Below are 20,740 nucleotides of genomic sequence, written 5' to 3'. Positions count from 1 at the left end.
GGTGCGCAGGAGACGCGCGCGCCCCCCCTCCCCGCGCACGCGCAGTGCCGCCATTTCGCCATGAGGCGGCGCCTGCGCAGCCACGAGCTGAGAACCGGCCTCTAAAAACCGCCGAAAAACGGCCCCTAAAATGGCCGAAACAGCCCCAAAACTGCCCGAGGAGGCGGCCAATGATGATCCCCTCTTCTGCCTGTTATTTTTTCTCTGTTTTGTTTTTTTTTGCTTCTTCCAAGAGAGAATTTTTTTGGGAAAATTCGCTGGAGAAAGGAAGCTTGGAAAGCTCAGGAAAGGCAGCTGCTGATTAAGCATCCGTTGAGCAGCGGAATGCTCCATACAAAGGGTGCATTAAGAAGAGCGTCTCCAGCAGGTCAAGGGAGTTGATCCTGCCCCTCTGCTCAGCCCTGGTGAGGCCACAATCTGGAGTATTGTGTCCAGTTCTGGGCTCCACAGGACAAGAGGGATGTGGAGCTGCTGGAGAGAGTCCAGCGCAGGGCCACAAGGATGATCAGGGGCCTGGAACATCTGCCCTATGAGGAGAGGCTGAGGGAGCTGGGCCTGTTCAGCCTGGAGAAGAGAAGGCTGAGAAGGGATCTAATCAGTGTATATAAGTACCTCAAGGGAGGGAGTGCAGAGGACGGGGATGGTCTCTTTTCAGTGGTGGCCACTGATAGGACTAGAGGAAATGGCCGGAAACTGAAACACCAAAAATTCCATAGGAACTTAAGGGAAAATTTCTTGACAGTGAGGGTGCCAGAGCGCTGGAACAGGCTGCCCAGAGAGGTTGTGGAGTCTCCTTCTCTGGAGATCTTCAAAACCCGCTTGGACGCAGTCCTGTACCACGTGCTCTAGGTGACCCTGCGTATGCAGGGGGGTTGGACTAGATGATCTCTAGAGGTCCCTTCCAACCCTAAGCATTCTATGATTCTATGATTCTATTGCTTCTGTCCTTTGGATAATCTCGTGAAGACAAGGAGGTTGTTTGGCAGCAGCTTCAGTGACACTGCTTGAAACTCCTAAATCGGAGCAGAAAGGTGGTAACCTTGCCTTCCACCTGTAGCAGCCTTTATTCCACATCCTCGTAATGAATTAACACTGCACAGGCACGGGCCGTGCGTCTGCAGAGAGAGTCACCGCGCAGGATGTCTGGAGGCTGGAGAGCGCCCCTGAGTGCTGGAGCGCGGGCAGGGCCGCCCTTGGGGCGCAGGAGCTCCTGGCCCCAGCCAGGCCGCCCCCAGCCCCGCGCTGCTGGCAGCCCTCTGTGAGGCGCTGAGGCCCTCATGTGTCACAGTGGCCCTCATGGCGGGTCACAGTGGTCCCCGTGGGCCCATCACCCTCCCAGGGCTGGCGCTGGCCCAGTGGCTCGTGACTCCTGTGAGAGGAAGTGCTTGCTGATGGAGCAGCGCGTCCGCGGAAGGAGTATTGCCACGATGGGGGTGCTGCGAGCACTCCGAGGTGAGGGCCAGCACCGCGCTTGGCACCCCGCGTCCTCCGTGGGCGTGAGGGGCCCTGCTGGTGCCGGCGTTCCCAGCTTGGAGAGCGAGGCCCCTGTCCCCAGGCCTCCCTGGCCTCTCCTGGCACCCTGAGCTCTGGCTGGGGACACCAGTGCCCTGATACCGGGCCTGTCCCTGCAGCTGCTGGCGTGATGCAACCCTCCACTTTTCCTTCCAGGGTTCTTCACTCGTGTAGGTCCCCGGTCCAGACCTGTGCGCGAGGAGGATGGCGGCAGCGTGGCTGGGTCTGTCCCTGTGGTCATCGCTACCTTTGCCGCCATGGTTATCTCTCTACTGGACCGTCTGCAAGACGCCACGGTGAGTTGGGGCTGTCCCATGAGGCTGGAGGGCTCCCCACAGCACCCTGCTGCCCTGATGCCATGGGTGGTCCTCCCTCCATGGCACCTCTGTCCCCTGCCTCACTGCAAACACTGATCCTGCCATGGTGTTGGGCAGTCGCTTCCACATACCCTTCTTTCCTGCGGGAGGTGACGGTGGTGCCGGAGTTGGGGCTTGGGTTGTGGTCAGGAAATCCCAGCGCAGGATTCCCAGCCGCTCCTAACGGCTGTGCTGAGAGGTGCTGCCAGCTTGAGCACGGCCTCACCATCCCGGAGCTGCTGAGGGCTGCAGGTCCCACCACATGGTGTGTGATGTGTCCCCAGGGCGGTCGAGAGGAGACCTACCGCCAGCTGGAGAGCGTCTTGTGTGGCTCTCAGAGCTGTCTGCAGAGCTCTGTCGTAGACAGGCTCGTAGCAGCAGTGTCTGCAGACCTGCGAGCAGTCCAGGTGAGCTTGTTCTCTCTTAGTGAGACTCCGGATGCAGGTGCCCAGCTGTCCTACGGACAGTCTTTGGGACGTGTCCTTGCTTGTGGGGCTTGGGGAGGTACCCGGAGCTGTGCAGAGAGGCGGTCGTGGGCTGTTTGGGAGCGAGGGGCAGTGGGAATCGTGTCACGGGATCTATGTGGTGCCTGGAGACTGAGCGCCGGGCACAGCTGGTCGTGCTCGCGCCGTGCAGGAACTGTTGTGTTCCAGGGTGTGACAGCCGCTGTGAGGACGGCGGCGAGCGACGTCCTGGTGGCCCTGGCCCGCTCCCACCTGCACGAGGTGGTGTCAGCACTGCAAGGCCACCTGAGGAGCCTGCAGGAGGTGTCAGCGGAGGTGGTGCTCGTCACCCTGCGGAATGTGGCTGCCCGCTACGGTAGAGTTCCCAGCCTGATGCTCTGCGTTTCTGTGGGTGCCCAGCGGGAGACACAACTCCTGTAGCTGCCCAAAATGTCTGGGCTGGGCTGGAGGGAACCTGCTGGAGACCAAATGTGCCAGGCTTTTCCCCGTGTCATGCCCAGGGCTTCCCTGCACCCCTTGGGGAAGGTGCCCACATGCGGGTGCCCTGGCAGGAATCTCCTCATGCCATAGGCTCCCCCAGCGCAGCGCCAGTTCTCCCATCCCCTGCCAGCATGGCCCCGTGGCCTCAGGGCCCTACAGCCCTGGTCCTGGCACACAAAACTACCAGGGCACAGAGCCCACGGGCTGTGGCAGCTCTGCCTGATCGGGACTGCCCCCTCCGCAGCGCTGCAGTGTGTGCCCTTTGCGGCAGCGACGCTGGCGACCCTGCACAGGGCGCTGAGCGAGGTGCGGAGCGGCCGGGTGCTGCGCGCCGTCTGTGGTGGTGAGTGTCGGCATCACAGCAGGGCCCACAGAGACGGGAAGGGACCAGGGTGGCCCTGGGTGCCTTGCTGGGCTCTTGGGGTGGGCATGGCTGGGAGTGGGAAGCGCCGTGAGAGGGACCGTTTGGGAAGAAAGCAAGGAGCAAGGCTGTGCAGAGGAGATGGTACTGGGGTGGGAGAGGGGAGAAACAATCCAGCATTTCAATCCGGGTGTCTCAGACCATGGCTCATGATGCCCCTGAAACCCAATCTCCTGCACTGAGCCCTGGCACCCCTGGCCTGGGCGCGAAGCAGGCTTGGGGACCGCTGCAAGGTCTCCTGCCGGCCAGAGACTGTGACACGATGCTGTTTCCTTTCCCATGCTGCAGTCCTGGAGCAGTGGTGCAGCAGCATAAATATGTACTTCCGCGAGTGGGAGAAATGCGCCTTCCCTCGCGTGGGAGCTGCCCAGCTCTGCGCCCCCGTCCACCTGCTCTTCTGCTACGTGGGCGAGAACTGGCAGGGCTGCAAAGAGGAAGAGGTGAGCGCTGCTGCCCCAGCAGCCACGGGCCGCAGCAGCGAGGGCGCCCGTGGGGGCTGGAGGGGCTGTGCGAGCAGCCAAAGGGAGCAGGCTGGCCACAGAAGTGCCCGAGAGGGGAGTCTGTAGGCCATGCAGTGGGGCAAGCGGTGCCAGGCAGTGGGCAGGAGCGCAGGTGCCCGTGGTGGCCCTGAGGCGTCAGCATGGAGGCTGGGGCTGCCTGCTGGGAAGAGCCCAAATCCTGGGAGCGTTTGGCAGGGTGGGCTGGGGCTGCAGGAGGAGATGCTCCCTGTGCTGGCGAGCGAGCCCTTGTAGCAGGGGAGAAGGGGAAGGGGAGGACTCCACATGGGAAGGGCAGGCTGGTGTGTGGGAGAGGCAAGTGCTGGAGAGACACTGAGCCCTCGACGTGGCGTGTCCCTGTTCCTCATCAGGGCAAGCAGGCTGTGCTCCGGGCCGTGGGGGCCATGATGAGTGTCCTCGTGCGCCTGGAGGAGCACCGCGAGCGCGCATGGCAGAGGCTTCCCTGGCTGCTGCATCAGTACCGGGAAGTGCGGGACCCCGCTGGGGTGACCAGGGTGAGGCACTGCGAGGGGCACAGCACTGCTGGGGCCGTGGGGATGGTGCAAGGTGTTGGAGAGCTGCAGGGTGCTGGAAGGAACAGGAGCTCTGTATGTTTTAATACCTTTGAGCAGGCAGAGGGATCTGGGGCTTTGCAGGGGCTTGTTAGAAGAAATGGCACAGCAGGAGGCCAGGATGGAGAGGATGGATCCTGGGACAAGTGGCTCGGGAGGGGAGGCTGTGCCACCTCTGTGTCGGGGGGCATAGGGAGCTCTGTCCTCACAGGCAGGGCCGTGTCCAGCCCCTGTGATGAGAGAGGTGTGAGGGGGGTGGTGTGCCAGGAAAGGCCATCCCAGCAGGGCTGCAGGGGGGAGAGAGACCTTGTGGTTGAGCCAGCAGCCCCGTGCAGGCTGGGGTCTCCCTGGAAGTGGGTTCAGGCCGAGGCAGCTCCCAGCGGGGCCAATTTCCTTTCCCCATGGCTGGCGGTGACAGCTGCCCTCTCCCTCCCGTGCTCCCTTGCAGAGTCTGTGCTATTTCCTGGGGGCTGTGGCAGACGTTCAGAGCCACGTGCCTCGCACCAGGCTTCTGGCCATCAACGCTGCTGTGCACGAGCAGGTAAGGCCCGATGCTGCGTCGCTGGCCTGCACGTGCTGGGGGCTCTGGGCTTTTGGTTGTGGGTCTGTGGCCAGAGCTGCTCGTGAGAGGATCACTGGGAGCACAACTTGTTTCTGTCTCCCTCCACGCTGCTCTGGCTTTCCCTAAAACACACCTTGTCCCCACAGCTCTGTGATGAGGTGGAGCCGCCCAGCCCAGAGCACCGAGCAGAGCTGTGCCGCTGCGTCGTGCTGCAGGGTAGGGAAGGAGAGCCGGCCCCGCGCCGCCGTGTCCCGGCTGCTGTCCTGCCAACGGGCAGGTGTGGGATGCTGGCCGCTAACACCAAGCATGATGTCTTCCCTGCAGCCCAAATCTGCCCAGCGGAGGTGATTGTGTTCCTCTACTACAAGCTGAGGAACGGGAGCAGGGCTGATCGCACGGCCACCGTGCAAATGCTGCAGGCCCTGGTCTGTTCTAACAGTAAGTAAGACGTGCTGGAGAAAGGGAGTGCTCCTGGGATGCTGCTGCTTCCTCTGAATTGGCAATGTGGCCCCACTTTTCTGCCCTACTTGTGCACAAAAGGCCGGGCAGCTGTGACAAGTCCCTGTGGAAATGGGGGCTCAGCCTCAGCACCCGCCTTCCCTTGTCTCTTGCAGTCCCCAACGTGAGGGAGAACGTGCCGGTGCTGGTGAAGCTGGCACAGTCCGTGTGCCATGACCCCACAGCGCAGGTGAGCTGGTTTGGACAGGGACGGTACCGCTGCAGCGGCCGAGCAGCCCTTTCCCCAGGGCAGAAGCTGGCAAGGCCAAAGCAGCAGCCAAAGGCAGGGCCTGGGGCTGGAGCCCAGTGGCGGCTCTGGAGCAAGGGCTGCTGCTGCTCCCTCATTGTCTCGACCTGGCCAGAGGGGCTGCAGCGCTGGGAAGGCCGTCAAACCCGTGCATTTGGTGCGGGTTGTGACTGCTGCCCCTGCCACAGGTGAGAACAGCAGTGCTGCGTTTCATCGGGGAGCTGCTGCACTCCAGCGCCCCGGGCTGCTCGGCATGGGACGTGGTGGGGCACATCTTCAGGGAGTTCAGCCGTTCCTCAGACAAACTGGTAAGGGCAGAGGGTGGCACTGGTCTATGTCCCATGCCGCAGTGGTGCCATGGACATCCCTAGCATTGGGTGTTCTGCCTGGTGAGCAGGAGCAATGACACTGGTGCCGCAGTGGGAGCAGCCTCCCATCACCGTGCACCCAGAGGGCTGGGAATGGGCATCAACGGGTGTTTCCCACTTCTGTCCTGCAGACATCAGGAAACCTTTCTGAGCTGGAGGCCCAGGAAGAAAAGGCCATTCAGCGTCTGTGCATGCACATCCTGGGCACACTGGATGTCTCCACCGGAGCAGTGGCCAAAGTGAGTTGTCTGCTGCTGGACGCTGCTGCTTCTTCTCTTTCCCCTGTGTTTTTACACCGCCCATCCTAGCCCCTAACGCAGCCAAGAAGAGCTAGGGCTGCCCTTGCTTGTTCAGCGCACGCTGTGGCTGAAAGGAGCATGGCTGGGCACGTCTTGGTTGCCTTCTGTAAATGAGACATAGAGACTGGTGGGGCCACAGGGCACCCCATTGCAGCAGGGAGGTGAGCTGTCCCCAGGGTGAGTTGTGGTGGCCGCTCTCAGCAAGCAGGCAGCTAAAGCGAGGGGAAAGGGGAACAAAGCTGGGTGGGTGATAGGGAGAGAAGGTGGAGGAGGCAGCCGGGGTGAGACTGAGGGAAGGAGCGAGGCCCAGGGGCTGGACTGGTGCCACAGAAGCGTCAATAACAGGCAGACTGGGAGGGAGAGGTGGAAATAGCGGCGTGCTCAGTGGCCCGGTTCTTGCCTGCAGCTCCTGTGGCCCAAACTGCTGCGGTATGTGGTGCCGGCCCAGTACACGGGCTTGCTGGTCCCGCTCTGCCGCTGCCTGTGTGCGCTGGCCCATAGGCGGGAGCGAGGAGAGTGCCATGAAGAGGAGGCAGCACATGAGCTCCTGGAGTCTGAGGAGCAAGGTGGGCAGTGAAGGCGCAGGCGGCGCAGCTGGGGTCCCCTTCAGCTGTGCGTGGGGCTGTGGGACATGGTGCGGGCAGGGCCTGCTGGGGCTGGGCATCTCACGTGGCTTTTCTTTGTGCCCACAGCTGCTCTGCCAGCGCCTCAGGCCCTCCTAGTTCGCCTGTTGGTGAGTAACAGGGCCCCAGGAAAGTGCTTTTGTGGCTGCAGAGAGGGGAGAGGCAGGAGAGATGGTGCCTTGGCCAGTGCAGGGCACCCTGGGGGGAGGCTGAAGGATGTCAGACGGTGCCTGGGCTGCCCCTGCCCATTGGGAGCTCCTGCTTCTCCCGGGGGATGGCAGCGCTCAGGCGAGGCTGTCGGCTGCCTCCTGGCATCCGGGGCAATGCCATCCTCCCTGCCCGCCTGCCTGCGGGGTGGCCACGGCTCCTGCAGCTTGCACAAGCCCGTCTCTCCTCTGCCCTAGGTGGTGGCAGCGGTGACTCCCCACGCAGGCGGTGGCCGTGGCGCTGCGGCCCTGCAGCTGCTGCAGGCGCTTCCCAGCAGGATCCACGGGCGCGTGGGGGCGAGCTGGGCTGCAGAGATCCCCCTGCTGCTGCAGCACCTGGCAGGTAAAGTGCCCGCGGGAGGGAGAGGCTGCGCACGGAGAGGGCAGCGCCGAGTCTGGAGGAGGGGATGAAGTTGTATTTGCCAGCACTTACCAGCCCGATGGCCTGAGGCTGTGGGACATGAGACCCGGTGCTGGAATAGCAGCAAGGGCTTCTGATTTCTTGGCTTTGCAGGAACAACTGCGAGAAACCTCAACATGGCAGAATGGGAGAGCCTTCTGCTGAAGGTACAGTATCCCTGTGGGGATACGCGTGGATGGGGCAAGCAAGGCCAGGAAAAGTGCTGGGAGGAACCTCAGAGCTCCCTGTTGAGGCACTGAGTGGCACAAGCAGGTCCCGAGGCCCCAGTGCCTGCCCTGGCCATGGGTGCTACTGGCTGGGAATGGTCTTGGCATGTGCAGAACGGCTGGGCATAAAGGCAGCTGGAGACAGGGGCAGAAGCCTCCTACACAGCGCCCTGTGCCGTGGCACTGCCTGCTCCTGGCATGTGCAGTGCCCACGGGGCTGGAGTGGCTCCTGAGGGGAAGAGCAAGGGGCAGTTACAGGAGGGGCCGGTGGGCAGAGGGGCAGTTGCGAGGGGGTGCTCTGCCCCGGCCCTCTCCAGGGTCACTGCGGTGTGCAAAAGGTCCTGGCCAGGAACGGGGGGCATTTGCTTCATCTCCCGCTTCACCCTAGTTCCTGCGAGTGTCACTGGACCTCGTTGCGAGCGACGTCTGGATTATTGACCTTAGCCGGGAAATAAGCCGTCAGCTGGGCTGCTCTCCGCGCCTGTCCTGGGAAAAGGTTTGTTGCCTGTGCAGTGTTGCTGCTGTTCACGTACCCCGAGGGCTGCGGTGACAAAACCCTGGAGGGCGCCGGACAGGACTCAGGTCGGCGATGCTGCTCTGCTCTGTGCCTGGTTTTGCCCCTGCCCTCTCTCTTTGCTCAGGAAGGCGCTTGTGCCCCCTCCATGCTAAGCTGGTCCTGGGGCCAGACTGGCCAGAGGCTGCTGTTGGTGCTGCAGGTGCCTCGGCGGTCCTGGCACCATGGGGCTGCCATGGGCTGGCCCTGTCCCGCCAGGCCGGGCTGTCACTGCAGTTGGGGCCTGGCCTCTTCTCTTGCAGCGGTTCCTGTACAAGGCACTCGGCACAGCCCTGGCAGCTTGCAGGAGTCCTGGCTTCGTACAAGAGCAGACCCTGGGACACCTGCAAACTGCAAACTTCCTGGAGCTGTGGGAGGCACAGGTGAGGGTTCCTCATGTTGTGCTGCATGCCCTGGGGTTCAGGGGCTCTGTGTGCCCTGCTCTGGCCCTGCTGCATTTCTGTTCACTGCCATTACATCAGGAAAGGTCCTACCTGGCTGGTGGAGCTGGCCAGGGCTGGGCACTGTGGAGAGAGTGACTCCCCACTTTTGCTGCGTTGTAGGGAATAGTTTCAGTTGTGTCCCGCTGTGCTGAGGGGCACTTTCAGCTGGCTTTGTCATCTGTGGAGCAGTTCTTGGGAACTCTGCAACCCCAGAAGGTAAAGGGCCCTGGGAGTTGCTGTGGGTAGTTGCCAGAAAGTGTGTGGGGAGCTGCATGGCTGATTGGGCTCGGGTAGCTCCCCTCTTGGGAGCACGGAGGGTCCTGGGCAGAGCGGGGCTGCGGGCTGTCGTCTCGGTGCTTCACCGGGCTTCTCCGGCGAACCCCTGGCAGAGCGACACGGTGACGATCCGGGCTACCCGCGCGGCGCTCATGGTGGTTTATGGTCGGATGGCGCTGCGAGCTCCCAAGGAGCAGCTGCTGGCCCACGTGGGGACAGACATCGTGGGCAACGTCCTGTGGCTCTATCAGGAGGGCGGCCAGGTGAGGGCTTGAGGCGCGTGGCAGAGCCAGGGCGCTGCCACCAGCTCCAGCCTCTCCTTGTGCTTCCCGTGTGCCCCTCTCCTGCCGCAGCGGTGCCAGTGCTGCCCGCCCTGCTCCCCTGGGCCGGGGTCCATGGGGTCTTCCCGGGAGACAACCAAGGCAGCTGCTTCCTTCCCCTTGGGAGGCTTCTTGTTGGGAAGGAAGAGGAGGTTTCCTGGTGGAGCGCAGGTGTCACGCCAGGCTCCGCAGGGCTCCCAGAGGGTGCAGTGTCCTCCACGCACTGTGCTTGGAGACAGATTGCCTCCGTCTCCCTTGTTCTTTCTGCCCTGGGCCCTTTGAGGAGCTCAAAGTGGATTTTTCTTCCCTGGCATCAGGACGCGCAGCTGAAGCTCTCCCTGGTGCAGAGCATCACTGAAATCAGTACAGCCATCCGGGCTGCAGGGGCCAGCCCCAAGTTTGAGCTCTTCCGCAAGCGGGAGCTGCTGCAGACCCTGGTGGTGAGTGCCCAGAGCCGGGGCCACGGTGCTGTAGAGCCTTTGTGGGACTTGTGAGGGGGCGGCAGGGCTGGTGTCTGTGGTCTCGGCCAGCTCAGCCCATGGCTCGGCCTGGCAGGAGTTCCCCCGCTCTCCTGCCCACTGCCCACCTTGTGCCTGTCTGTGCCTTGCAGGAGGTGATCCAGGAGGAGCCGCAGGAGTCCCCGGTGCAGCCCCGGGCCCTTGTGGCCATGGAGCATTTGAGGTAGGGTCTGTTCCTGGCACTGCGGGTGCCAGTGTGTGTCCCAGCACAGCTGGCTGCTCCGGCTGGGGCTGCGGGTTTGGGGTTGTGGGTTGGGCCAAAGGCAGCTGTCCTCTGCCTCACTCTGGGGAGGGCTAGTAAGCCCCTCTCTGTGTTCTCTGCCCTTTTCTCCTGGCAGCAAGTTGAAACCCTGTCTGAGCAGGAGGGAAAAGTGCAGCCTCCTGGCTCAGTGCTGCCAGGCCGTCCTGTGCCTTCGTTGCCCCGACCAGATGCACGTGAGAGCGAAGACGGTGGCAGCTGCTTCACGCACAGTGGTAGGTGCTGGCCTTCTGGGTCACCCCTGAGAGGGGAACCAGCACCAGGCACCCCACACTGGGAATGGGAATCAGCACTGGCTGCTGTGGCATCTTTGTGGGGTACATGGCCTCTCCTCTGCTTTCTGGTGACAGGTGCCATCCCTGCAAGCCCTGGGACAGCTCACAGCAGCCCTCCTGCAGGCAGAGCCGGTCCCCATCTGCCTGGGGGACGTGGTGCAGGTGAGTGCCCTGGGGCAGCGCGGAAGGCGTTGCTGCTGCCAGAACACGGCAGAGCCAGGAGAATGACGCCTGTGGGCCTGGTCCATGGAGGGGAGCTCTTCTCTAACTCCGTGCCATCCATGCACATCAGTCGGAAGTGAAATGGTCCTAGTTTCAGGCGCCCTCGCCCTAGGTTTGCATCCACGCTTTTCCCGTCTGCAGCAATGTTCTTGCAGGCAGCTTGCAGTGTCCTGCAGCCCCCTAGATGAGCAGAGCTTCTCCCACTTGTGCAGCTGTGAGCAAGGGCTGATGCACAAATGAAGGCTGCCCGTGGCGAGAGCCTGGAGTGGGGAGGTGGCCACGGCAAGGGCTCCTCACGCGGGGCTGCGGTGCCCAGGGAAAGCAGGGCCACAAAAGCAGCAGGGCCCCTGGGGAGTGGTGCAGGGCAAAATTCAGGCCGTGGTGAAGCAGATGCTGTTGTGGCAGGTCCTGCGGCGCTGGCTCACCTCGGCCCACCTGTGTGAGCGGGAGGGAGCACTGCAAGTGTGTGTGCAGGTGCTGGGCACCTGCGAAGAGAGGCGCGAGCAGAGGGTGAGCGGGGACCCTGTGCCGGGAGCCCTGCGTGGGCGGGCGGCGGGTTCTGGGTGTCCCAGGGCTGCAGGGTGGCCCCTTGTTCCCGCCCGGCTCCGCCAGTGCTCGGGGCGCTGCAGTCGGGAGAGGGCCAGCGGCCGTGGCGATGTCGGTGACCTTCATGCCTGTGTCTTGCTCCCGCAGCGAGGCGGCACCTGCCAAGAGTTTGGCTCCTTGGTGGGGCTGCTGGGGCCTCTGACTTGTGAGGAGACAGCCGCATCCCGTCGGCGGGCAGCGACCTGCCTCTGCCTCCTTCTCCAGAGAGTTGGTGAGAGGAATAGGCAGGGCTGCCCCTGCTGCTCCCTGCGGGAAGGAGCCCAGCACCAGGCCCTGTCCCCCTGCGCCGCAGCACCTTGTCCAGCTGGCAAAGCCACTGTGTTGACTCGGGGGACCCTGGCTTTGCGTGACCTTTGCTGTCCTCCCTCATGTCCTCACTCAGTGCCCAGGGATCCGGAGGTTGGCTCCCCATGAACGTCACTGCCCTTTCTGATAGCTCCCCATCAACGTCACACCCCTTTCTTATAGTTCCAGCCGAAAACATGGTAGAGATGCCGTGGACCCAGGTTGCATCTCTGTCCGCGAGACTCAGCGCCGTCACCTCTGGGTCTCTCTTGGCAACCTCCACCAACATTGCCAAGGTACCTGGCCCTCAAAAAGCGCAAGTGGGGCCATGATGGTTTTGTGTGCACGTGTGTGTGGGAGCGCTGGTCTCAGGACAAGTGTTTTGCATCTGAGCAACTCTTGTGACATGCTCACTTGTGTTTCTGATTTCTCCCCAGCTTGTCTGCAAATATTTCCCACGAGGCCAGGCCACAGGCTTCATGAACAGCATCGTGGAGAGCCTGCTGTGCGCCAGGCCCATGTGCATGTGGGCTGCGGGTCGGTGGACACTGACCTTCCTGGGGGATTGTGTTGAGAAGATATTCCAGGAGGAGGTGAGAGAGGCATTTTTTTAGGATGCCTTTGGCTGTTCTCTGTGGTAGTGTGTTGGCCCCAAGGCACAATGGGGAAAGGACACACCGAGCCTTTCTCTCTCTCCTACCTCCTTCCAGGTTCCGGAGCTCGTGTCCACCCTGTGCATGTGCCTGCGGAGCACCCAACAGAGCACTCCCTGGCGCGTGGTGCTCCAGGCCATGGTCCTGCTGTGCCGCTCTCACCAAGAGACGGTGCTGGGCAGCCTCCTGCAGACACCACTGCCCATGGACAGGTCTGTGCAGCCGCCCTTCCCGCTGCCGTCAGAGCCAGCCGCGGGGCTCGTCTGCGTGGGCGGCCCTCTCGGCAGCCAGTGCTTTTGCCCTGCGCAAGGCTGAGTGCTGCAGCTCGTGTCCCTGTCGGGACCTGGGCACCAGCAGTCCCCATGCGCACAAGGAGGGTGTATGGCTTCTCCAGAGGTACCTTGGGTAGCCAGGGATGCCGGCTCACGTGCTGGTGTGTGTTCCTTTGCAGCAACACAGCAGAGGTGTGGAGGAGCCTGGGGAGAAGCGCTGTGGGCTGCCCAATCCTCGTCCGTTTAACGCAGAAGTTGGGGGCAGCCGGGAAGAGCAACGGGACCGACTGCTGCGCTGGGGAGCTGGGCAGCAGCCGGGCTGCCCTGGAGCCTCGCACGGTACGGCCAGCAGCCCCGGCGGCCGTGCCGCTTTGCACGTGCTTTCCAAGCGGTGCTTGAGTGCGAGCGGGATTCCTGCCCTTTGTGAGGGCCCGTGGAGCCTTGTGGGGTGCTGAGCTGGTGTGGTAGCAGCGTGGGGAGCTGGGACAGCTTGTGGCTGCCAGGCTGAAGGGCTCTCCCTGCAGTGAGAACTAGAGAGAGTAAAAGCCCCCAGGCTGTCACGGGGACGTGGTCCGTGGGCAATGGCCTTGTTTTACCAGGCGGTTCTTGGTTGAATTTCTCTGTAGATCACTCGCGCCCTCTGTGAGGTGGTGTCAGCACTGAGGAGTGACACCCTGGTTCGGCGCCTGCTTCCCTGGCTGCTTCCAAGCCTCCTGGAGCAGCTCAGTGAAACGCTCAGCGAGGAAATGGACCTGCCCCTCGGAGAACTGAGGAGGAGTGACCCACCGGACAGGTGAGGAGCAGCAGGGGCAGAATCTCTGTGTGTGGCCCATGGCCTTGCAGGAGCACCTGCCTATTGCCCTGGTGCTGGGCTGCCTCCGGGGTAGGTGGGACTGGGCTTTGTAGGGCAGTGCGCCGGGCATTGGGCCGTTTCTGCACCTCAGCTGAGTGTTGCAGCTGGAGTCCATAGTGGGGCTGTGCTAAAGAGCAGCTTCCCACAAAGTGCTGCGCCTGGAGCTTTCCCTGGCTTCTCCCTGCAGCCTGTTTGTGGAGGCGTTGGAGCTGGTGCTGGCCAAGAGCCTGGAGCACTGGTGGCTGCAGCTGCTGCGGGAGCAGGGAGCGTGGGCGTCCTTGGCAGCGCCTCAGGCTCACACAACTGGCGTGTGTCTGCTGGCAAGGTGAGAGCCCCTGGTGGGACCGTGATGGAGGAAGGGCTGCCGGGAGCTGGGGCCTGCCCCGAGCTCTGCTCCAGTGCGAGCGGCGTCTGCACCGGGGTGGGCGCAGCTGGGAGCGGTGCTGCGGGGCTGTGCTGTGTGAGCACGTGCTACAAGGCTGTTGGTGCTCTGTGCGCAGTGTGCTGCTGCGCAGGGAGCAGGTCCCGCAGCGCCTGGTGCAGCGGTTCTTCCGCTGACCGCGTTCCCGCTCGGCGAACCTGCGGCTCACAGCCACCGCGTTCTGTGCCGAGGTGAGGCAGCCGCGGGGCGAGGGGGCTCGCAGGGCTTCCTGCGTCTCACCCAGGTGAGGGGTGCTCCGTGCCAGCGCTCACGTGTCTCGATTGCAGCTCATGAAGGACCAGCTAGTGAGGGAGAGGAAGATCGTGACACCCCTCCTAGAGGCGCTGGCAGAGCGATCGCGCGACCCTGTCAGCAGCGTGAGTCGAATGGCCATGAGGGACCTGGGCAACGTGGCCACAGGAGCACCCACCAAGGTGAGGCAGCCTCTGATGGGCTTTGAGCGCAAGCCGAGCTGGGGAGGAGCGCGGAGGTGCTCGAGGAGCCGAGGCAGGTGCAGGGCTGTGCTGAGGCAATGCCCTGGCATCAGGGCTCTCCCCTGGGCTTGCTCTGGAAAGCGCTGCCTCTGGCACCACAGCGAAGAGTAGCGCTGAGAGACAAGAGCTCATGTGCGTGTCGCTCTGCAGCTGCAGAGACACTGGGCCACCGCGGTGAGAGCGCTGCTCAGGGGCCTGGAGGACGTGGGCAGCCCGGAGGTGGCTACGGAGAGCCTGGTGGCACTGACCAAGGTGCTGGGATGGCTGGAGGCGAGGGCCGTGGGCTCTGCCTTTGGAGAGGTGGCCAGGAGCTGCCGGACACTCTGGGGGGTGGTAAGTGGAGCCGCTGGCTCTCTGTGGGCAGGCGGGAGCCCACGCGGGTTGCCGTCCCCCGTGGGCTGCTGTTGGCAGGGGGCAGCCGCCGCCAGCCCTGTGGGCAGCACCGCGCGGGTGCCGAGCACTGTGTGCTAGCAGCCTGCCCAACAGTCTTTCTCATCACAGGAGGAAGAGGAGCTGCGCTGCTCAGCCTTCGGCTTCTGCAGCGCCGTGGCCTCCTCTGCTTCGGGGAGGAGGTTGTTTTTCGGCAGGGAGGTGGAGGAGGCCTTTCCCAGCCTAGTGCTGCATCTTCGGGACCCATCCCCAGGTGTGTGCAATGTAAGAGCCCCAGGCACCCCACAGAAAGCCCCGTGGAGCTGGCTGAGCCATGGGGGCACTCGCTCCCTTCTGCATGAGGCTGCCGGAGTCTCCATGGGCCCTGGGTGATGCTGCCCTGCTGGCAAGGTTCCTTCCTCAGTGCCCGGGCAGGTGCAGAGCATCCCCATGACAGGGCCCGGGGCTCTTTTGTAGGTGTGCAAGGTGGTCCTGCGTCTGTGCGCCCCGTTTCTGGAGTCGAAGAGGCTGCGGAGGCGTCTCAACATGAGCATTGGGCTGAGCGCAGAGGAGGTGAAGGACGAGGTCTGCAGACACCTGGTGAGTGAGCTGTGTGCTGGGGCTGTGTCCCTGTGCTGGACGCCCACCCCGTGACTCCCACATCACGGGGTCGTCCCGGTACTGGCCATGGGTGGGCAGGCGATTGGGCAGAGGGGAGCAAAGGGGGCTGTTGGAGACGGGGATGAGCTCCCGCTGCCTGCACTGTGTGTTGTTGCAGGCCCAAGACTGCCCCGCGCTGTTGGAGCAGCTCCTGAGCACATCTTGGAGCTGCTGCTTGGGAAGCCACCAGGTGCCACAGGCGGCAGCCGTCCACGTCCTGGGTGAGTAGCAGCGGGGGGCTGAGGTGCTGCTCCTGGCCAAGGCCCCAGGTTGGGTTCAAGGTCAGGCTCTGGGGCAGCTCGAGGCTGTGGCCATACCCGTGCCCTGGTGGCCATGTCCCCCTGCCAGGCCTGCTCCAGGACACAGCGCCAGCCACGTGGCTACAGCAGTGGGGCCTCTCTAGCGAGGTGCCCAGAGGTTCCATGGGTGCCCAAAGCCAGGGGGCTCGGGGATGGGGTCTTGTGTGGCCCTGGGTTTGTGTCAGGGAAGACACCCCATCTGGGCACCACGAGGCATCAGGGCCTTGTTCCCACGCTGCTCCCCTCAACATCAGTGTCTTTGCAGCTCACTGGAGGCCGGAGCACGTGGAGGAGCCCCGTGCTCGACGGGAAGTAGCTGCAGAGCTCTGCGCGGGGGGAGGCCAGCAGCACAGAGCAGGAGGGAAATAAATCTCTGTCCCTGCGGGGAGGCACTGTCCATCCATGTGGGGCTATGTGCGGTGTGGCAACAACCCTGGTCCTGCCTCCCTGGGGATGTGGGCCCTGCGTGGTGCTGCCTGGGGACAGTGGAGAGCACAGGGACTGGAGGGAAGGGGTTTGCAGGCACTGAGCTTAGTGGGTCACTGCCAGGTGCCTCGGGACACCAGGGTCACTGGGAGCACTGGGAAGAACCTGGGGGGTCCTAGTGAAGGATCCCAAAGCAAAGCCAGCTCCGCTCTCCGCCAGCAGCAGCCCATGGCAGCGGATGAGCAGATCTGCTGCCCCGCAGCCCTGCTCTGCTGCACTGCTGGCCTGGCACAGCTGCAGGCACGAGGGAGAAGCCCCTGCCGCACGGTTTGTCGGTGCCAGCAGCGCGTGGGCAGAGCTGCGCAGCCCCTCTGCGGCACCAGGAGGCTGCATCATTGCCAGAATGGAAACAAACCCACCCAGCCTGCCCCAGCTTTCCTCAAAGCACTTGCCAAGGACATTCTCTGCGCCCACAAGTTCCCACAACCCACGGTGGGACTGGAAGGCCCAGCAGCAACTGGCTGTTGTCGCTCATGCGCCATTACACAGCAGTCAGAGGTGGCCTATTCACAGGCAGGCACATCACTGCAGAGCACAGGGTGAAATAAAACCCCCAGGCCACCAACAGGCACTTCCAAACGCCGCTTTCAAACCTGCATCAACAAGTCCCCTGCTTGGGAACGGGAGGCCGCCACAAAAGCACTTCCAGAAGGAAACTGCTCAGCCGTTTCCTGTTTCTCGTTTGTGTTTTGGGGAAACAGGCATTGCCAGAGCAATACTGTCTCAAAGTAGCTTTTCCCACGCAGAGCAGATCAGACAGCTATGGGTGGAGAAGTTTGCTCTAAATCAAGAGCGTCTCCTTTGAGCTGCTCTTCAGCTCAGCTACAAGAAGGTGTTGAAACATAATCAGCAATGATATTCTTTTCTCAAGAAGATGGAGCACAAAAGCACTGTTGGGGTTCCTTCCAGTGCAGCTGGTACCTTCTCACTGGCCTTAATGAGAGAGCAGTAAGGCCATCCCCATGAGCTGCCCAGAGCTCCCCTCTGCAGGGATGGGCTCAGCCGATTCCCTGTGGAACAAAGCTGTTTTTCTCCATTCTAGGCCTTTCTAGAAATACTCCAGAAAACATTCCCCCTGCTCTCATCACTCCGTCAGTTACTCACCAGGGTTACGGCTGTGGTTAGCAGTCTGACAGGATTGAATGGAGTGAAGGTTTGCAGGGCCCCTATTTTCCCTTTGCTCTTTTTCGGGACTCATTGAACACAGAGGAGCAAAAGGAGGAAGGGTCTTGGCATATGCAAGTCTTTCAGCTCAGAGCCAAAGAAAATCCATTCCTCCAGTTTGGTGTAATGGCGCACCAGTGTGTCCAGCGTGTCAGTGTGTCCTTCTGGTTGAGCTCTGGGTAAGGGAGCTGGGACATTGGCTCACCAGGCAACAGGGTCCTCCAGCCTTCTTGAATGGCCAACAGTTGGGCTACAAAGGGCTCCTGAAATATTCAGGGAGGTAATCTTTGGACCTGCATAAACTAATTCTTTGTTTTCTTCTGTCAATAGTGACTGACGTGTTTGCCTCTCTTGGGCTAGTGCTGGGGAAAAAGACCCTTGCAGACCATCTAGCTCCCCTTCAAATGCTTGGAGGAACTGAGCAGAAGCTTGATCATATTGGAGCGGAGAGAGCACTGCAATCTGCTCTCAGTAGTCTCAGGGGCATCTCAAGTGAGGATGCTTTTTGTCACTGTGAGGCAGCATGATGTATGGCAGGAACAGCATTGCTACTGTCTATTAATACTGTGATAATCAAAGGCAAAGAAAACAAGACACACGCACACAAAAAAGGAAAGAAACCGGGGCAGCACTGGCTCCCATCACCCTCAGCTACCACCAAACAGGAGTGTTGCGCGTCTATGCACAGTGTCATGGCTCTGATTAGAGAATGGCAGTGATTGTAGGGAAGTTCTGGCAAGCTCGTACTTCCAAAAATCACTCGCTTCTCATTGCATGTGTCCAACTTGAAGGGGGTTCTGCGTGAGAGCAAACTGCATGGCTGCTCATAGCTGCAGTGGGAAGTGAATTTGTCTTGTCTTGGATGCCATGGCATATGCAAACCTCTCTGGTAAAGGAAGGGCTGAGCTGGGCACTGAATGCGAATCTCCAGCCACGTGGTCCATGGTGCAGTTTCCTCCAGGGGCTGCAGGTGAAATCTGGAAATCTGGAAATCTGCTGGTGCTTCCCTTCCCTTCCTTTGAGAGGATAGGGGCAAAGCACCCGCGGTTTCTAGGTGCACTTGAAAAGCCAAAGGAATGCAGTGCTTAGTCGCTTAGTGCTTAGACGCAATGCTTAAGTAATGATACAGGAATATATATTTAAACAATAACAAAAATAACAATATAATAAACAATAACAAGAAAAATAACAACAATATAGTAAACAATAACAACAATAAAACCAACAACAATATTAACAACAATAAATGCTAATAAATGCTAATATCAAAGTGTATAGAGAAAAAAAGCTTCTGCCCCGGAACAGAGCTGTGCTGGGACCTGCTCTCCCACTCCTGGACACCACCTGGCTCCTGCTCCTGCCACCTCCTGCCTCCTCGCAGCGCATGCACCAGCCCCTGTCCCACTGAGGACTGCAGCTCCCGCTGACAGCAGGATGTCCCACTGCTTTGCTCTCGTAATGTCCCTCTTGCAGGATGCTCGGTGTGTCAGGACAAGGAAAGGAAGAAGAAGAGGGAACTTTTCTAGCCCTTTTTGACTGCTTTTACCTCTTCCCCCAGCTTAGTCTTGTAGAAGACAAGGCTGCAGCTTGGCTCCAAAGGGATCTTGACCTCACGCGGCAAGTTCAGCAGCTCAGTCGAATTTCCCTGAGTTGCTGCCTGCTGCGTGCTGGCTCCAAGACAGAGGCGCTCCTGGGCCTTTGGAGCGCAGGCTGCAGAGCCTTCCTGCAGAGCAGCTCCCACGAGGGCTCTGGGAAGGCCCCAGCAAGGAGAGTGCCAAAAGGGGCCTGTGAAAAAGGCGCTCTCTGCTTCTCTGCAGACTCCTCTCCCTGCATGGGGGAGGGACTCGTGGCTCCCGCTGCCCGTGCTTGGCTGAGCAGGGCTTGGAGCACCCGCCGCTCGGCCTCCATTTCACAGAGCCGAGAGGCGCTCTCAAAATGGGCCCCGCACAGGAAACCCTGGAGGCTCCAAGGCCCCTTTGCAGCCCCAGCTCCTCTCGCCCCATGGTGCAGGCTGTGGCCAGAGAGCGCAGAGAAGGACCTGGGGTGCACAACAAGCTGACCAAGAGCCAGCAATGTGCCCTTGTGGCTGAGGCAGCCCTTGGTGCCCTGTACTGCAGTAGGAAGAGCGTTGGGAGCAGGTCGAAGGAGGGGATCCTGCCCATCTCCTCAGGCCCTGGGGACACCACATGTGCAGGGCTGCGTCCAGCTGTTTGTTCCCCGGGACAGGAGGTACATGGAGCTACTGGAGAGAGTGCAGCATAGGGCTCTGGAGACGATGAGGGGACTGGAGCATCTTTACTGTGGGGAGAGACTGTGAGAGCTGGGTCCGTTCAGCCTGGAGGAGAGAAGGCCGAGAGGGATGTTATTAAGCAGTAAAAATGCCTTTAAGGGAGGGTGTCAAGAGGAGGACTCCAGACTCATTTTATTGCTGGCCCATGCTAGCTGAAGGGGCAAGAGCCGCAAGCTGGTGCACAGGAAGGTCCCTCTGAATAGCAGGAAAGAGCGGCTGGCGGCGAGGGTGACACATCATCAGCAAAGGTTGCCCAGGGGGTTGTGGACTCTCCTTCTCTGGAGACTTTCCAAACCCTCCTGGATATGATCCTATGCAACGTGATTGAGTTTGGAGTAGGTGATCTCCAGAGATGCCTTCCCGTCTCAACACTTCTATAATTTCATGATTCTGTCAGCGTGGGCCTTCCTGGAGCGCTTTGGAGAGGAAATGGCAGGCGGCCCAGGGCAGAGGCGTGGGCTGCAGAGGCAGCGAGAGGCAGCAGCAGCCGGGAGGCAGGAGGAGCAGGAGCCAGGGTGCTGCAAGGGACGGGAAAGGCTTGGGTGGACAGCCAGAGGACACGAGCGTCACTCAATTCCAGCAGAGCAAATGCCCCCTGCACAGGAAACGCCAGTCTCCCAAGAAGCAGGTGGATCTTCCTGGGCGACCTGGTTCCTGTCCATGTAAGTTTAGAATGAAACTCATCTGTTAACACGAAAGTGCAAATACTATATGCGAGAGAGGCACTTAAACAGGACACACTGCTTATACCTGGTTAATGCTAGCACATTTCTTCCTGAATGTGCAGGGGTTTCTCCTCCATGCAAGGAGTTTCCTTAGCGCAGGGTGCCAGGTTAAGGGGAGGTGAGGAATTCTCACGGCCCAGCCTCAGGAGTTGTTCAGGTGTCATTCCCGGCCCCTACTCAGCTTATGAGTGCTAGGCCCTGTCATTTATAGCATTAGGAGGAAGAAGACACGGCCATGATATGGTCATCCTCATAAGGTGATCCTTCCAGAATCTGCAGGCAAGTTGAGTAAGATTCTCTGGGCTTTGCACCATGAGTGAGTCGAGTTGTGCCCTGTCAGTGGGTGCCTCTACAAGACTTTTCCGTTCCCTATTTGAGCAGCCCTTGAAAAGTATCTGCGATTTCTAACACATATTTGTGCGGCATCAGCGCCGGTTTGTGCCTGTTTCAGATGTTAACACTTTACTCACCCATTCCATATGTATTGGTGGAGGGGGAGAGATGAGTAGTGGGAGTGGATTACTCTAGGCCTGAGGAGAAAAGCATGTTGTTGCTGTGTGGAGCA

General features: G+C 61.1%; 2 protein-coding genes and 1 pseudogene across 2 annotated transcripts in view; all 3 read left to right on the top strand.

The window, feature by feature from the left end:
- The first annotated feature begins 1,427 nt into the window (after positions 1–1,427).
- Positions 1,428–9,818, top strand: LOC148591245 (maestro heat-like repeat-containing protein family member 2B; annotated as a pseudogene).
- Positions 9,819–9,827: 9 nt separating this feature from the next.
- On the top strand, positions 9,828–13,596 carry LOC148591244 (maestro heat-like repeat-containing protein family member 1). Its single transcript, XM_088537935.1, has 10 exons — positions 9,828–10,005; positions 10,181–10,313; positions 10,452–10,538; positions 11,004–11,108; positions 11,292–11,415; positions 11,673–11,785; positions 12,200–12,354; positions 12,594–12,753; positions 13,041–13,207; positions 13,455–13,596. Exons 1-10 carry the CDS (start codon positions 9,863–9,865, stop codon positions 13,594–13,596), a joined length of 1,329 nt encoding a protein of 442 aa, XP_088394061.1. The 5' UTR covers positions 9,828–9,862.
- A 382-nt stretch (positions 13,597–13,978) lies between these two features.
- The window catches only part of LOC148591243 (maestro heat-like repeat-containing protein family member 1), a 69,230-nt gene continuing 62,468 nt past the window's right edge, over positions 13,979–20,740 (top strand). Inside the window, exons 1-5 of the mRNA XM_088537938.1 lie at positions 13,979–14,122; positions 14,333–14,515; positions 15,029–15,151; positions 15,330–15,432; positions 15,560–15,628. Coding sequence (XP_088394064.1) covers positions 13,979–14,122; positions 14,333–14,515; positions 15,029–15,151; positions 15,330–15,432; positions 15,560–15,628 — 622 coding nt within the window. The remainder of the gene's footprint in view (positions 14,123–14,332; positions 14,516–15,028; positions 15,152–15,329; positions 15,433–15,559; positions 15,629–20,740) is intronic.

This window comes from Tinamus guttatus, unplaced genomic scaffold (genome assembly GCF_059628265.1).
Source record: "Tinamus guttatus ecotype Peru unplaced genomic scaffold, ASM5962826v1 Tinamus_guttatus_pri_ptg000903l, whole genome shotgun sequence".
In the NCBI taxonomy this organism is placed as follows: Eukaryota; Metazoa; Chordata; class Aves; order Tinamiformes; family Tinamidae; genus Tinamus; species Tinamus guttatus.
The sequence above is the reverse complement of the archived record's forward strand: the minus strand, read 5'-3'. Positions and strand labels throughout refer to the sequence as shown.